This window comes from Panulirus ornatus, chromosome 4 (assembly GCF_036320965.1).
Source record: "Panulirus ornatus isolate Po-2019 chromosome 4, ASM3632096v1, whole genome shotgun sequence".
NCBI classification, from domain to species: domain Eukaryota; kingdom Metazoa; phylum Arthropoda; class Malacostraca; order Decapoda; family Palinuridae; genus Panulirus; species Panulirus ornatus.
Window position 1 is genome coordinate 7,187,849 of NC_092227.1, and position 17,774 is coordinate 7,205,622.

At 39.1% G+C, this 17,774-nt stretch overlaps 1 protein-coding gene across 11 annotated transcripts in view; it reads left to right on the forward strand.

The window, feature by feature from the left end:
- Positions 1 to 17,774, forward strand: part of LOC139765572 (DDB1- and CUL4-associated factor 6-like) — a 93,758-nt gene that overhangs the window by 61,565 nt on the left and 14,419 nt on the right. For 8 of the 11 annotated variants that reach the window (XR_011716692.1, XR_011716693.1, XR_011716699.1 and 5 more), the window contains exons 11-14: positions 211 to 357; positions 2,342 to 2,594; positions 8,152 to 8,260; positions 13,377 to 13,734. Coding sequence is in view for 3 of the 11 variants with exons in the window: in XM_071693155.1 (XP_071549256.1) it covers positions 211 to 357; positions 2,342 to 2,594; positions 8,152 to 8,260; positions 13,377 to 13,459 (592 nt within the window). In the remaining 8 variants the exon portion in view is untranslated. Of the gene's footprint in view, positions 1 to 210; positions 358 to 2,341; positions 2,595 to 8,151; positions 8,261 to 13,376; positions 16,781 to 17,774 lie in introns of those variants that run through there. The other 3 variants (XM_071693155.1, XM_071693200.1, XM_071693210.1) reach the window with 1 other exon arrangement.

A 17,774-nucleotide genomic window follows, 5' to 3' on the forward strand; every position in this document is an offset into this window, starting at 1 on the left:
ATCATTTGAATGAAGATTGTACTTGTAAGTACTGAATATGAAAAGCTACAGAATTAACATATTGATTTGAAAAAATATTTCTTTCATGAGGTAAGTGTTAGTAATCTTGAGAAATAAGTATTTGCTTGTAGGGGAATTCTGAACGTAGATCTTTTCTGTCTTGATCTGTTTATTTTGAGTTACATATGAACGTTTTGGGAACATCATCAGGGCTGCCAGTGCACGCATGGCTAGTGCAATTGAGCGTGCAGTTCAGCGTGCACGAGGAAATCGTGCTGCAGGTGTTGGAGGTGACATGGAGATGACAGTGCCCCAGGCAGCTGTTAAGCAGTGTTATAAAGGTCATCGTAATGCCAGGTTAGTGACTGTTAGTGCACTAAATATCTCCTTTTTTGAGCTCTTTAAAGATGGAGGATTTGATCTAGTTCCAGTCACAGCAGAATGAAATATATAGATTTATTGATGAATGTTAACGTAGTTGATATTTTTGGGGATGATAATTGAATTATCCTCATCAAAGACTATTCAGCATCCTTTAACTAATACACATAATGTCCACCCTTCTCCCACATTCTTATCTAAAGCCCATGCCTTGCATTAATGCAAGAACGTTGGTATTACTATACCTTTAAACATGCCCATTTTTACCCTCCCAGATATTGACTTCTCTTTCCACAAATTCCTAAATGCTCCCAGAACCTTCCACCCTTCACCTACCCATGACACTTCCACTTCCTTGGTTCCATTTGCTGCTGTGTCCACTCCCAGATATTTACAACATTGCACTTCCTTTAGATTTTCTCCCTTTCTCCATTCAAACTCACACCCCATCTAACATGTCCCTTTGCCCTGTTAAACTTAATAACCTTGCTTTGGTTCATATTTACTCTCGACTTCCTCCTTTTACACACACTTCCATTCCATACTCAGACACCAACCTGTGCAGCATTTCACTTGAAACTGCCACCAGTGCTGTGTCACCAGTAAACAACAAATAAGTCACTTTTTAGGTCCCTTTCACCAACAGACTGCTTAGTCACCTCTTGCATTTACATCCCTCACCACCCGATCCATACCCAAATTAGACAGCTGTTGTGACACTGTGCATCCCTGCTGCAGACCCACTTCACCCATAACCACTTACCCTCCTCTTTACCTATTTGCATACGCCCTACATAACTGAAAATATTTTCACTATTTCTTGTAGCTTCCCCCCACTCCATATATCCGAAAGACCTTTGACAAGGCACCTCTATCAGCCCTATAGTATTCTTTCACCAAATTCATAAATGCCACATACACATCATTCTTTTTCTTTCAGTCTTTCTCACACACATCTTTAAAGATAGCACCTGATCCATACATCCTCTGCCATTCCTGAAACCCCATTGTTCCTCCCGAGTATGATGCTCTGTACATGCCTTCATCCTCTCAATCATCACTCTCCAATTCAGCTTAGCAGGTTCCCTCAACAAACTTGTACCTCTGTAATTTGAACACTCATTTTTGGTCCCCTTGCCTTGATACAGTGGCACTATACATGCACTCTGCCAATCCTCCGGCACCTCATTATGATCCACACGTATGTTGAAAATCCTAACTAATCAGTCAGTAGCACTGTCAACCCCTTTGAATATGAAGTGATAGGGTAAGAGATATGTGGTAGTAAGAGGAGTTTGTATGAGAGAGCTGAAGAGGGTTTGCTGAAATGGTTTGGACATATGGAGAGTATGAGTGAAGAAAGGAGGAAAGATGACATGACTAGTCAGAAGTGGAGGGAACAAGGAAAAGTGGAACCAAGGAGGAGATGAAGGATGAAGTGAGAGATCCTTTGAAGGCTCAGGGCCCGGACATGCAGGAGGGTGTGAGCCTTGCAAGTGATACAGCTAATTGGAGTGATGTGGTTTACAGGAGATAATTTGCTGTCAATGGGCTAAGCAAGGACATGTGAAGTAGTTGGAGGAAACCATGGAAAAGTCTTTGGGACATGATTGTGGATGGGGGATTCTAGTTTTGGTGCTTTATTCATGACAACTAGAGAGTGAGTGTGAGTGAATTAGACAATTTCTTCTGTTCCTGGCACAACTTCACTGATGTGGCAATTGGCAAACATGTTTGAAAAATTAAAGCATACTTTTTCTAATCTCCTTTTGTGTACTTGAAAATTAGTGTCTTCATATTCTTAAGGCTTCCCAGGACTTCACACATGTCTACACAAGATAAAACATCATCTGGCTGCCTTTCTACTTAAGGCAATTATCACTCATAGAAGTAGTCATGTGACTATTACAGTAATTATATTTAAGGATGAAAAAAGATTTATGCATTATTTCCCTTTCAGAACTATGATAAAAGAGGCATGCTTCTGGGGAGATACTCATGTGATGTCAGGATCAGACTGTGGTCGTGTTTTTGTGTGGGAACGTAAGACTGGACGGCTGGTGATGCTGTGGGAAGCTGACCGTCATGTTGTAAACTGTCTCCAGCCACACCCAACCCTTCCAGTGCTTGCTACATCAGGCATTGACTATGATCTAAAACTTTGGGCCCCTTTGTGTGAGGATTCACGCTTTGATGAAGCTAAGGCTAAAGAGGTAGGTTAGAATGGATCATTATATTTTATATATAATTCATATATGATGCCACTATGAGAGGCAAGGGGAACAAAGGTGATAGTTTGAACTGCAGAGGTACAAGTTTGTTGAGCATATCCGTTAAGTTGTATGGGAGAGTGGTGATTGAGAGTGAAGGTATGTACAGAACATCAGACTGGGGATGGAATATATATACATACATATACATATCAACATATACATACATACAGACATATACATGTATACACATGTGCATATTCATACTTGCTTGCCTTCATCATCCATTCCTATCACTACCCCACCACACTGGAAACAGCTTTGCTACCCCCTTGCTTCAGCAAGGTAACACCAGGAAAACAGACGAAAAAGGCCACATTCGTTCATACTCACTCTCAAGCTTTTGTGTAATGCACTGAAACCACATCTCCCTCTCCACATCCATGCCCGACAAAACTTTCCATGGTTTACCCCAGATGCTTCACATGCCCTGGTTCCGTCCATTGACAGCACATTGACCCCAGTATACCACATTGTTCCAGTTCACACTATTCCTTGCACGCCTCTCACCCTCCTGTATGTTCAGGCCCAATCACTCAGAATCTTTTTCACTCCATCTTTCCACCTCCAATTTGGTCTCCCACTTCTCTTCCTTCCGTCCACCTCTGACACATATATCCTCTTTGTCAATGTTTCCTCCCTCATTCTCTCCATGTGACCAAACCATTTCAAAACACCCTCCTCTGCTCTCGCAACCATAATCTTTTTATTACCACACATCTCTCTTACCCTGTCATTACTTACTCGATCAAACCCCCTCACACTACATATTGTCCTCAAACATCTCATTTCTAGCACATCCACCCTCCTCTGCACAACTCTATCTATGGTCCAAGCCTTGCAGCCATATGACATTATTGTTGGAACCACTATTCCTTCAAACATACCCATTTTTGCTTTCCAAGATAATGTTCTCGACTTCCATACATTTTTCAACGCTCCCAGAACTTTCGCCCCATCCCCCACCCTATGATTCACTTCTGCTTCCATGGTTCCATCTGCTGCCAAATCCACTCCCATATATCTAAAACGCTTCACTTCCTCCAGTTTTTCTCCATTCAAACTTACCTCCCAATTGACTTGTCCCTCAACCCTACGGTACGTAATAACCTTGCTCTTATTCATATTTACTCTCAACTTTCTCCTTTCACACACTTTACCAAACTGAGTCACCAGCTTCTGCAGTTTCTCACCCGAATCAGCCACCAGCGCTGTATCATCAGCGAACAACGACTGACTCACTTCCCAAGCTCTCTCATCCACATATTACATTTATATCATATCATACTTTGTCGCTGTCTCCCGCGTTAGCGAGGTAGCGCAAGGAAACAGACGAAAGAATGGCCCACCCCACTCACATACACATGTATACACGTACACGACCACACACGCACATATACATACCTATACATTTCAACGTATACATATAAATACATATACATATATACACATGTACATAATTCATACTTGCTGCCTTTATTCATTCCCGTCCCCACCCCGCCACACATGAAATGACACCCCCTCCCCCCGCACGCGCGCGAGGTAGCGCTAGGAATAGACAACAAAGGCCACAGTCATTCACACTCAGTCTCTAGCTGTCATGTATAATGCACCGAAACCAGAGGTCCCTTTCCACATCTAGGCTTCACACAGCTTTCCATGGTTTATCCCAGACGCTTCACATGCTCTGGTTCAATCCATTGACAGCATGTCGACCCCGTTATACCACATCGTTCCAATTCACTCTATTCCTTCCACACATTTCACCCCCCCTGCATGTTCAGGCCCCGATCGCTCAAAATCTTTTTCACTCCATCCTTCCACCTCCAGTTTGGTCTCCCACTTCTCGTTCCTTCCACCTCTGACACATATATCCTCTTTGTCAATCTTTCCTCACTCATTCTCTCCGTGTGACCAAACCATTTCAATACACCCTCTTCTGCTCTCTCAACCACACTCTTTTTATTACCACACATCTCTTTTACCCTTTCATTGCTTACTCGATCAAACCACCTCACACTATATATTGTCCTCAAACATCTCATTTCCAACATATCCACCCTCCTCCGCACAACCCTGTCTATAGCCCACGCCTCGCATCCATATAACATTGTTGGAACCACTATTATCTATTTATTATACTTAATCGCCGTCTCCTGCGTCAGAGAGGTGGCGCAAGGAAACAGACGCGGAATGACCCAACCCACCCACGCCCATACACGCATATATACATATACATTTCAAAGTATACATACATATACATACACAGACATATACATATATACACATATGTACATATTACATTTATTTATACTTAATCACTGACTCCCGCATTAGCAAGGTAGTGCAAGGAAACAGATGAGGAATGCCCCACTCCACCCACAGACACGTATGTACTTATATACATATATAGCATTAATGGGATGGCCTTGATTAGGGCCTCAGTTGCCTGTGCTGTCTCAGCTAACCTAAGAATAGAACCATCTCCACTGCATTATCTTGAGGCTCCCTTACCCTTTTACTTCTTTTGATAATCCTCATTCCTATCTTTCCCCTCTGTATTTTAGGCTAGAACTACCCATTTCCTACTCCTTTGTAAATTTGCCCACATTGCTCTGGTTCCTGATTCTGAACTCCATTACCCAAACTGTGTTTCCATGGAAACTGTTGAAGTTTGTGTAGTTTCCAAGATTGTATCTCCTCTAAGCTTTGTCTCACTTCTGATCTTTTAACTTCTTCATTTACCGTGTAAAAGATCTTTTAACTTCTTCATTTACCACACAATCAGACTTGAACATTACATGATCCTTTTCTTTCCTTGGTGTGTCACATATGATGTCCTTAATGACCATGCTAGTATATGTGAAGATTAGATTTAGCAGTGATGGTGTTGCAATCCATATCATCATAGCATGTTCAGTGCCATTTTTTACAGCAAATGTTACTGTGTACACTTAAAATATTTTTATCAATTACTCCCTGTCACCATGAAAGCATAAGTTCCTCCAGCCTGTTTGTTCATAATTGAAATTCCTCATTATCAGTGTTTTACCATCTCTTGAGAGGTGCATGTTTTACTGCTTCCCGTACTATCCTGATTCTTCTTTCATTGTCGTCATTGTATATTTCATCTTGGTCATTGAAATTCTTTGGAGTATTTTGTAATACTACCTCCATTATGCATTTCTTTCTTACAGATACTTTTTATATTATGCATTGTCTTAATGGGACATCTTCCACTATCTCCTGAAACTTATGGCTGTCTTTTATTATTAAGAGGGATAGTCTTCCCCTTCCTTTACTTTCTCTTTCTTTCCTTACTACCATATACCCCTCTGGTAAATCAGTTGAGATTTTATCTCTTTGAAGAGTATTTGTGTCCACAACTCTAACAATATTAGGTGTGTTTTCCTTGGTAAGTTCTTCCGATTTACCGTTTACTGTGAATCCATCAGCCTTTGTATACATTTTTTTCAGTCATACATTTCCATCACTTACTATTCCTGACCAGTCTGCCATGTTGGCAGAGGTGTTCTGTCCTCTTCCCTCATTTCATAATTAATTACTGATTTGTAATTACCTGTTTGCACATAACAAGGAGGAAGTTTTACACTCTTGGGGCCCTCTTATTTGAACTTTATCTTCTGTCATGCAATCTCTTAAATTTATATATGCTGTCTACATTAACCATATCCTCAAGTCGTTTTGTTCCATTCAGTTTTGTTCCATTCTTCCTCCGCTCTTACAGCATAAGATATTTTTTTATATCCTTTTGCACATATTTTTTCTACATAATTTCTTGTTATGGTGTCTCCCATATTTTACTGTTTGCCTGTATTCTTTACTTTTTTGTCTCTCTTCCCTTGGTTCATTGCATTTGATGAATACCCTGCTAAATTCTTTGTCTTTATGTATCTTTGCCAGCCTGAGTACCTCCTGGCTGATGAATACCATATAAAATTCCACCTTGTCTTTAAGTGTCTGTACTTGCCTAAGCTTACTTCCTGGCTTGATAACTCCAAAGCAAAGGTAACCATCATTAGACATCCTCTTTTGTCCTGATTTTGACCACTAATTATGCTTTTTTTCTTTATGACTGAAATTCCTTCTGACAGTTCCACAACCAACAGTAATCCTTTAATGAGCATTTCTTCTTTTTTTCTTTCCTCCAGTCCAAAAATAGTTCAAGATTTACTTCTATCATCATTCTGGTTTATTAATCCCTAGAACTTTAGAGCCACCCTTTTTATGGCTAAGTCCAATCAATTTGATTTGTCTCCTGAGTTTCTGGCTTTATCTATAATCTCCCTTTTTGCATGGACTGATACCGTATGCACTGCCCTTTTCTAAACTTTTTGTCTACTGGGCCATGAGTTTTCCTGATTATGCTGACAGTGCTTCTTTGTTTCAATGTCCCTAGGTTCCTGTCCAACTGCATCTGTCATCATGTTCAGAGCTTGTTGAGCTGTGTCTGAAACTTCTCCTCCTCCTTCCCCTCCCATCCCACTATTTTCAGTAATTTCCATAGCTTGTGTATTGGGCAGTTCCTCTTGTTCAATATTTCCTAAGGCATGTAGATTAGCCCCTTCTAAAGCTCCCATTTTTTGATAATTCTACCTTCTTTCCTATGGATATGCATCCTCTCCTCTCATTCACCTGATGTGAATTTGTGCTCATGCTCTCTTAACTCTAATATACAATTTCTTGAGTTCCTCTTTCATCTCATGACACCCTTATGATCCTTCCTCAGTTTTTTTACAGCCTCCCCTAGTTCTTGCCCTTTAATGATATCCTACATCAAACATATGTTCTCTGGTAGTTCCTCCGATAGGACATGTTATCCTGCACCTTTCTGTCTTTGGACTGCATCCTGTTTGCCTAACTAACAGCTCGAGAACATACAATTTTTTTGCAAATTATTGAGTTCTTTTAGTTTCTCTGATACAGTATTCAACTTGTATGAAAATTTGTCTTACAATTTCAAGAGTGAATGAAGTTGAGAGAGATACAAAATTGTTATAAGATTAATAAAGTATAAAAAGACAATTAAGAGTAATAAACACATAGATAAAGAGGGCGTATTTGAGTTAGGTACATGGCAGTAATTGTAGGTGAAGGCTGAAGGTTGGATGAATTTAAGTTTGAATTGAATGATTAGATGCCTGTCTTATTTCCTTGCTTGTGGAGTTGGTTGTGGGGACTCTCGTTTCATAAGAACAGTCCCCTTAAAAAGGTGAATGCTTGTTTGAATTTGATCAACTCTTTGCAAATGAACTTATAAAAGATTAGAGTGACAATAGATGAATCTACTGAAATTTGCAAAGTTTGTATAGTATTGTGTGGGAAGTTTGTGTGACAGACTGTGCTTTAAATAAGAAGAATGCATATAGGATATGAATGATTTGATTGAAGAATCTGTGACTTAAGTTCAAACTTTATTCATGAGTATCACAGTAGATGGTTTTTTTTTTTTACAGATAACTCGGTCTTTTCTTCACAGATAACTCAACGCAATGAGGCTCTCCTAGATGAGACGCGCGACACCATCACAGTACCTGCAACCTTCATGATCCGCATGTTAGCTTCACTTAACCAAATCAGACGTGGTAGTGAGTTTGCTTTTATTTTTTTGTGAATTATTATGGTTATAATGCTTTTGTTGGATAATGCCATGGACCTGAATCATTTGATTCAAAAGAACTTAAGTGAACAACACAAATTTATTAATTTTATTCACTCTACATGCCCTTATTTTATTTATTTAATGTAAATCGACTTCCATCATCTTTGTGTGGTCTAATGAGATTACATGTTAATTACCTTGCCCTGTGTGAGGCAAAATTAAAATAAAAAATTAAAATTGGCTTATCAGACTCTGTCAGGTAGCTGTGTAGAGAGTAATTTTTACCCTGAAATTCAGTGTTAGCAGACCAAGCGATGAAAACATCCTTGACATAGCGAAAAAGTAGTGAAACATTGGATTTTTTTTTTTCTTTTTTTTTTTTGACACATACAGGATCTCTTATGGTTAAGAGGAGGGACAGTTACAAACCTAGCAGCAGTAGAGTGATCATTGATGAAGAAAAAGAATTGCTGAATATGAAAAATATTGTATTTCTATTTCTGTTTTTTTTCATACTTGATAGCTTTTCACACATTTGTGAGGTAGTGCCAGTAACAGACAAGGAAAGGCTGCACTCTCTCGCATCCATTCTCTTGTTGACATATGTTTTTATTTTATTTATTATACTTAGTCGCTGTCTCCTGCATTAGCGAGGTAGCGCAAGGAAACAGACGAAAGAATGGCCCAACCCACCAACATACATATGTATGTACTTAAACGCCCATGCATGCACATATATATACCTATACATTTCAACGTATACATACATATACCTACACAGACATATACATATATGCACATGTACATATTCATACTTGCTGCCTTCATCTATTCCTGTTGTCACCCTGCCTTACCTGAAATGGCACCCCCCTCCCTCTGCATGCCCCCAAGGTAGCATTAGAAAAAGACAACAAAGGCCACTTTCATTCACACTCACTCTCTAGCTGTCATGTGTAATGCACCGAAACCACAGCTCCCTTTCCACATCGACGCCCCACAAAACTTTCCATAGTTTACCCCAGATGCTTCACATGCCCTGGTTCAATCCATTGACAGCACGTCAACCCCAGTATACCACATCGTTCCAATTCACTCTATTCCTTATACGCCTTTCTCCCTCCTGTATGTTCAGGCCCTGATCGTGCAAACTCTTTTTCACTCCATCCTTCCACCTCCAGTTTGGTATCCCACTTGTCTTTGTTTCCTCCACCTCAGACCAGTATATCCTCTTTGTCAATCTTTCCTCACTCATTCTCACCATGTGACCAAACCATTTCAATACACCCTCTTCTGCTCTCACAACCACACTCTTTTTATTACCTAACATCTCTCTTACCCTTTCATTACTTACTCAAATCAAACCACCTCACACCACAAATTGTCCTCAAACAGCTCATTTCCAACACATCCACCCTCCTCTGCACAACCCTGTCTATAGCCCATACCTCGCAGCCATATAACGTTGTTGGAACCACTATTCCTTCAAGCATACCCATTTTTGCTCTCCAAGATAATGTTCTCACCTTCCACACATTCTTCAACGCTCCCATAACCTTCACCTTCTCCCCCACTGCGTGACTCACTTCCGCTTCCATGGTTCCATCCGCTGCTAAATCCACTCCCAGATATCTAAAACACTTCACTTCCACCAGTTTTTCTCCATTCAAACTTACCTCCCAATTAACTTGTCCCTCAACCCTACTGAACCTAATTTCCTTGTTCTTATTCACATTTACTCTCAGCTTTCTTCTTTCACACACTTTACCAAACTCAGTCACTAACTTCTGCACTTTCTCACCTGAATCAGCCACCAGTGCTGCATCATCAGCGAACAACAGCTGATTCACATCCCAAGCCCTCTCATCCACAACAGACTGCATACTTGCCCCTCTATCCAAAACTCTTGCATTCACCTCCCTAACAACCCCATCCATAAACAAATTAACCATGGAGACATCACGCACCCCTGCCGCAAACCAACATTCACTGGGAACCAATCACTTTCCTCTCTTCCCACTCATACACATGCCATGCATCCTTGTTAAAAACTTTTCTCTGCTTCCAGTAACTTACCTCCCACACCATATACTCTTAATACCTTCCACAGAGCATCTCTGTCAACTCTATCATATGCCTTCTCTAGATCCATAAATGCTACATACAAATCCATTTGTTTTTCTAAGTATTTCTCACATACATTCTTCTAAGCAAACACCTGATCCGCACATCCTCAACCACTTCTGAAACCACACTGCTCTTCCCCAATCTGATGCTCTGTACATGCCTTCACCCTCTCAATCAATACCCTCCCATATATTTTCCCAGGAATACTCAATAAACTTATACCTCTGTAATTTGAACACTCACCTTTATCCCCTTTGCCTTTGTACAATGGCACTATGCATGCATTCTGCCAATCCTCAGGTACTTCACCATGAGCCATACATACATTGAATATCCTCACCAACCAGTCAAAACAGTCACCCCTTTTTTAATGAATTCCACTGCAATACCATCCAAACCTGCCCCTTGCTGGCTTTCATCTTCCATAAAGCTTTCACTACCTCTTCTCTGTTTGCCAAACCATACTCCCTGACCCTCTCACTTCGCACACCACCTCAACTAAAACACCCTATATCTGCCACTCTATCATCAAACACATTCAACAGACCTTCAAGGTACTCATTCCATCTCCTTCTCATTTCACCACTAATTGTTATTACCTACCTATTAGTCCTCTTCACCGATGATCCCATTTGTTTCTTGTCTTACGCATTTTATTTACCTCCTTTCAAAACATCTTTTTATTCTTAATTAAATTTAATGATACTCTCTCACCCCAACTCTTTTGCCCTCTTTTTCACCTCTTGCACCATTCTCTTGACCACCTGCCCCTTTCTTTTATACATCTCCCAATCATTCGCACTACTTCCTTGCAAAAATCATCCAAACGCTCCCTTTTCTCTTTCACTAACAGTCATACTTCTTTGTCCCACCACTTACTACCCTTTGTAATCTGCCCACCTCCCACCTTTCTCATGCCACAAGCTGTCATATGTAATGCACTGAAACTACAGCTCCCTATCCGCACAGACCTTTCCATGGTATTCCCCAGTCACTTTGCATGCCCTGGTTCAGTCCATCGACAACACCTTGACCCAGTATACCACAGCATTCCAGTTCACTTTATCCCATGCATGCCTTTCTCTGTCCTGCATGTTCAGGCCCCAAAAATCTTTTTCTTTCTATCCTTCCATCTCCAGTTTGGTCTCCTTGCTGACTCCACTTTTGACATGTATATCCTCTCTGCCGCTCATTCTTTCCAGATGTCCAAACCATTTTAAAAACCCTCATCAGCTCCCTCAACCACACCTTTTATTGTTATGCCTATCTCTTACCCTTTTATTACTTACTTGATTAAATCACCTCATGCCATCCTCAGACATTTAATTTCTGACACATCCACCCTCACATCCATTTGACAAGGACTTTTGTCCCCCTCACCTACCCTATAACTCACTTCCATGCCCATTGTTCTGTTTGCTGCCTTGTCCACTCTGAGATATCTAAGATACCTTACTTCCTCTAGTTTTTCTTTGGTCAAACTTACACCTGTCCCTTTGCCTTGCTAAACCTGACTGCCTTACTCTCATATTGAAGGATATCAGTATATGTAAGTAATTCTACAGATAAGATAAAATTCCATTTATGCATGACTCAACCAGAAATCTCAAACATTGGCACCATTCAATTTTCCTGATTTGTTAAAAACCCCAAATAACAGCACCATTCAATTTTTCTGTTCTGTTAAAAACCCCAGACAAAGCCCCAAACAACAGCACCCATTAGTTTTTCCATTTGCTACATCTGATAACATGTCTTGGGTTAAAATCATTCCCAATCAAGGAATTTTGGCAAAGGATGAAACAGGTAAGTTTCATATATCCATGTTATGATTGCTTCTTTGAAGATTACTATTGAAGAACATACTGCTTTATTCCTGGTTAAGTCTCTGTGAGAGAATACCAGAGGTTATCAAGGGAAACACAGTTTTGTTTGCTCAGGCAGTTTGAAACTGAACCATGCAAGGAAGATTTATTCATGGATGATAAAGCTGATTTTGTTGGTCTAATGTGGCCTGTATGTCAGAGTTCATGATATCAGAAAGATAGCCTCTAATATACCCTTTTGGAAGAGCCTGTTCCTGGAGGAGAGTAACAAAAGAGGTCTTTGGTGTTCCTCAAACACCTTTGTCAGATGTTACATAAATCTAGACGTCAAGGACCTACCATGAGTAATGTTTGACTTGTCACCTGTTAGGCAGAGTGTCACTCATGTGCCACAGGATAACATGTAGGATATATTTGTGGTCATCTTTTTTCTTGGTTAAGATTTTTCTCTACCCTTTTGTCCCCTGTGTTGGTATTTTGTATTCTCACCCAGATTTTGCAGACTGGCCATGGAGAGAAAAGTGTTTTGAAAAATGAAAATCTGTTTCTCTCCAGAGCTGTTTCTATCCACATCAATGTCCCAAGAGGAAATTATCTCACACCTTACGTTTCCCGTTCTTTCCAAAAATCGTCTCTCTCACTGACAGTAGCCACAATTAAGGTGACATCCTTGTTTTGAAGAAATTTGAACTTGCCAGACTATCCAGTGTTGGCTAGCTGGAAGGTGACTTCATTGCCAAGAGAGGTTCCTGACTGGCAGAGGCACTGGCAAGCTATGTTTCAGTTACTGAATAGGTGATTAGTGGAAGATGGGAAGCTGTAACTTCACCAGAAGGCAGAGGGTTAGAGAGTCCTGACTACTGGGAATCAGGATGCCAGAGATAAACAGAATTATGCTTCATTCTTCAAAACCAACTTTATTTAGAGATTCAGAACGGTGAATATAACTGTAAATAAGATTGTTCATGGTTAGGAGAGATGAGTCTTCCTATGAAGTGTTCAGATTATAAAAGATAAACACTTCAAGCCATGCTTACACCTTTACATACTCTCTGCCATCCTCTGGTGCTCTCTCATAATAGTATACCCTTTAAATTTGCTCCCTTGCTGTAGATGTTTTAAGAAAAGTTTTTAACAAAAATGATTTTTCAGCAACATTTGCAGAGAGGTGGAGGAATCGGCGTCAAGCTCGAAGGCAGAGTGAAGAAGAAGATCAGGGTGGTAGTTCAGATTAGAGAAGAAAATTATGAATGTGATGAGTGTTGTGTGGAAAACTCTGTGTTTTACCTGTTGAATACATCCTGTAAAACTTTTGACATCAGAGTATTGCTGGTGGCATAAGTTATGAGTACATAAGAAATATTTGAATTTTGGAAAGGATGAAAATTGGTTTCAAATGTATTAGAAACTGTTGACTATTGAGATGAATGAAAATTAGTGTGTCCTGCTACCCTTCACTATATTTCACCTTACCATGGTGGATGTTGAGTACTCAGAATATTATCATGAGGTAAGGAAAAATTAAGATGTTTTGAGTGTGGATTGTTCATTTGTTACTCTGGCATTTTTATGATTTTGTTCTTTTTGTGGCAAGTTCTGCATTTGATTTGTTACAAAGGTAATTGATTTGAAGATTATAATTAGAAAAGTCTAATCAGATCGCATTATGATAAAATTTTAGCATACATTTTCAGTATTTTAGTTTTGATAATATTTGTATCAGCATAATTCTTTCAAAATATCTCCTGAAGTATTGGTCAGGTCACAAAGTAGAATCTCAGTTTCATATCTTGAAACAAAATTAACTTTTCTTGTCTGTGAGATAATGCATGTACTAGATTGAAAATTTTTAATGCTTTATGTGAAAATATGACAGATGAAGTATTGCAGTTTTGAAACAGGTAATGATATATTGTGCTAAACACCAATTAGTTGCCTTAATATGTAAAGTTCTGAATAAACCTCTGACTGCTAATAATGTCACACCAATGTGATTCCAGAGTATCAGCAAATATAATACTATTTTAGAGCTAACCATGGAATAGTCTTTTTTTTAGTGCATTTTCTCTCAATATTTTTTTTTTATGAGATAGATTATATGGTATGATGGAGCATGACAATGACAAAAACAATATTTTATTACTATAGCAGAAGTATGGAATACAGTAATCTTGATATGACACAGTAGTCTCAAGGATGTTGCTACACATGGTTGGAACCTTTATAAGATACTGAAGTGATCATTGGATCTTGGAAAATGTTCATATATTGTTTATATTCCAAAGGTATTTTTTTTTTTAACTATATATACAATTATATAATAAGGCAATTTGGTAAGCTATGTAAGCTATAGATGAATTTTCCGTTTGCTAAGACAAGTACAGTAAACTCATGAGGACCAGAGTATTTGGCTCCAGATCTGAGAGGAGCTGAGGGACAGCTAGAGTAATTAGTTAGAGATGTGGAAGCCTTCAGTAAAGGAGTGCATTGTTGGAGGGATTGTGAGCCAGGAAGAGTGTATTGTGGTATCTGAAAGGTGTATACCCAGAAGAACCTGGCTTAGTTGAACTCAGTCTTTTGCAGTATTTTCAGTTGTGATTTATACTGAAATTGAATTAGAAAAAAGTTCTTTAATGATTTTCCAAGACTTATCATCTGATTTGGATTCATTGTACCACTCTATCATTGCTTCTCCCAACCCCTGATTGTGTTTGCCAGTGTGGCTTAATATGTGACACTTCTTGGGTCAGATTTTTGTTTAACTTTTATATGCTGAAATCCATTAGTGATTTAGTTTGTGTAACACTGAAATAATATTCCCATTGAATGTTGCCAGTTGTGTTTTCCAGCCTTATTTTTAACAGTAGAGTGACAGATAGTAATATCATTGGTAACCATGATAAAGTGACATTGCTCTGCATTTGTAGATTGTTAGGATAAGGTTCACTCAAGAAGCTAGGCAGTTGCATTGTTATGCACTTACTTAATCACTACTGGCATGGCAAGCCCTTGACAGATTTGTTTTGCTTTGGAGATGCTCCTATAGAAAGTGATAAATGATATGAAGGGTGAAGGAAAGTTTTTTGTACAGTTAAAGATTTGTCATATGCTTATTTCAAGTGTGTAGAGTGGCATCTTCTCAAGTTTGGTGAGCAAATCCAGGAAACCATGGTTTATCAGCCTCTGCCAAGACCCACTGATACCATACTATATGGCAGATACCATTTATATGGCAGATCACTTTGTGTACATAATTGTTAGAATTTCGTAGTTAGAATCTATCAAACACCAGTATAAGTCACACAACTCCTCACCACTGACTGTTGGTAGAGCAAGAGGACCCTTAGTTTTGCTCTGTTATGATGAAGTGATTTGCCTAAAACAGTTTCCTAAGCAAATAGCTTCAGTCCCCTAAGTCAATATGTGATTTAGACCAGATGTGGGTAGTTTATTCAGTAATACGATGAAGGGGTGGTGAGTACTTGATTGTCTCCTGCATTTTTTATATGTATGAGTAGGTGCTAATTATAGGTTTTGCTCTTAATGTTCCTGTGCATCTGATTACCCATATTATAGAGCTACCCTCAGAAGCTTCATGAGTCTGTTAATGTACCTAGCCAGAGTGTGCTTGATGGTCATCATTTGGAAGCAGTTCATCATGGGACTTCTGCATGGAGTAGCTCCATAACCTCAAGATGAAGTATATAAGGTGGTGAAAATTTCAGTTGGGCATATCATGTCAGAGGCTCTGAGATATAAACCTTAAGGATTAAACAGCTTGCCGGTTAGTAAAACTTATGTTCAGCTGGTTTAGCCATGCATCTCCTGTTTGTTGGCACTAAGAAATACATTTATGTGATAGTGTGAAGCTGGTGAGAAAGTCTGAACAGATCTAGAATTATTGATGCCCTGTTCTATTGATGAGTTGTGGGAAGGTTTCTTACTGTGAATGCTTGAATGTTTCAGTCTGTCTCAGAAGGTGAGACTTTTTTATTCTTTAGTTTCTTCTAGTAAGACTATTGCTCATCATCAGTCACCTGCTTTTGTGCAATCCACATGGAGTACATTATAATTATTTATTTTACAGCATAGGGAGAGTTATACACATGTGGTGCCCCGTACCTTAAATTTACTTTACCATCAAGGAACTTTTTAAGCATTTATATACTGTTGGCATGTACAGTTTCATTACTCAGTCTTTTTCAACTGTCCATCACCCCAACACTTAAAATGATACTTTTTCACATCCTTTCAAACAAGCTTCTTGCCTAGCTTCTTATGACCTGTGGTTACCCTTTCATTGCATCTTATGAAGAAGTATTCCCTGTTGACATCATCCAACTGATATAGAAACTTAAAAGCTGTAATCAGGCTACCCGTCTCTTTTCTCATCCATTGTTAGCTGATTTGTACCTCTCAGCCTCTCTCTGTAGCTCAACTGTCATCCCATAAACAGCAGTATTCCCTTCCTGGTTCATTCCCCTCTGCAAAATATTTATCCTTACAGAATATGTCTGTCTTATAATTTATTAAAAAAAAATACCCAAAAAGAATAGTATTTTAGTATTCTATCCTCTCTGATGGCTGGTATCTGGAGATAAATCACTGAAAATCGGTCTTGATTGCTTCTTGGAGGGAAAGGTTTTGGGAAATTGAAAATTTGGATGAGGTGTATTGGATTGTTTCTGGGACTGCAGTGAGGAAGATAAAAATAGGAAAAAGAAGGAAAGTAGGGCAATAGGTCCTGGCTCAACCAAGGTCCTCCATTGTCATGTCATATGTCCGTTATTTTGATGGTGTTGAGTAGATGGTGGAGGGCCTATGCTGGCAGTGTGGATGCTCCCTATATATGTAAATATATAATAGTTATGGGTTTTTCCAAATGTGATTTCATTTTTGCTCATAAACACAGTACACAATTATTTTATTTTTTCAAGGTATGTTTCACAATAAACTTTCATATTTCTTAAATGTTTTTACATGGTAGATGTATTTTGTACATATACATGTTCTCTTGTAATTCACATACACAAACATATTTGCATGAGTGGATGAAACACTTTCTTTTCATCAGCGTGGATGCTCCCTATATTTTTTTTTTTTTTTTTTTTTTTTTTTGCTTTGTCGCTGTCTCCCGCGTTTGCGAGGTAGCGCAAGGAAACAGACGAAAGAAATGGCCCAACCCACCCCCATACACATGTATATACATACGTTCACACATGCAAATATACATACCTACACAGCTTTCCATGGTTTACCCCAGACGCTTCACATGCCCTGATTCAATCCACTGACAGCACGTCAACCCCGGTATACCACATCGATCCAATTCACTCTATTCCTTGCCCTCCTTTCACCCTCCTGCATGTTCAGGCCCCGATCACCCTATATATGTAAATATATAATAGTTATGGGTTTTTCCAAATGCGATTTCATTTTTGCGCACATAAACACAGTACACAATTATTTTATTTTTTCAAGGTATGTTTCATGATAAACTTTCATATTTTTTAAATGATTTTACATGTTAGATGTATTTTGTACATATAC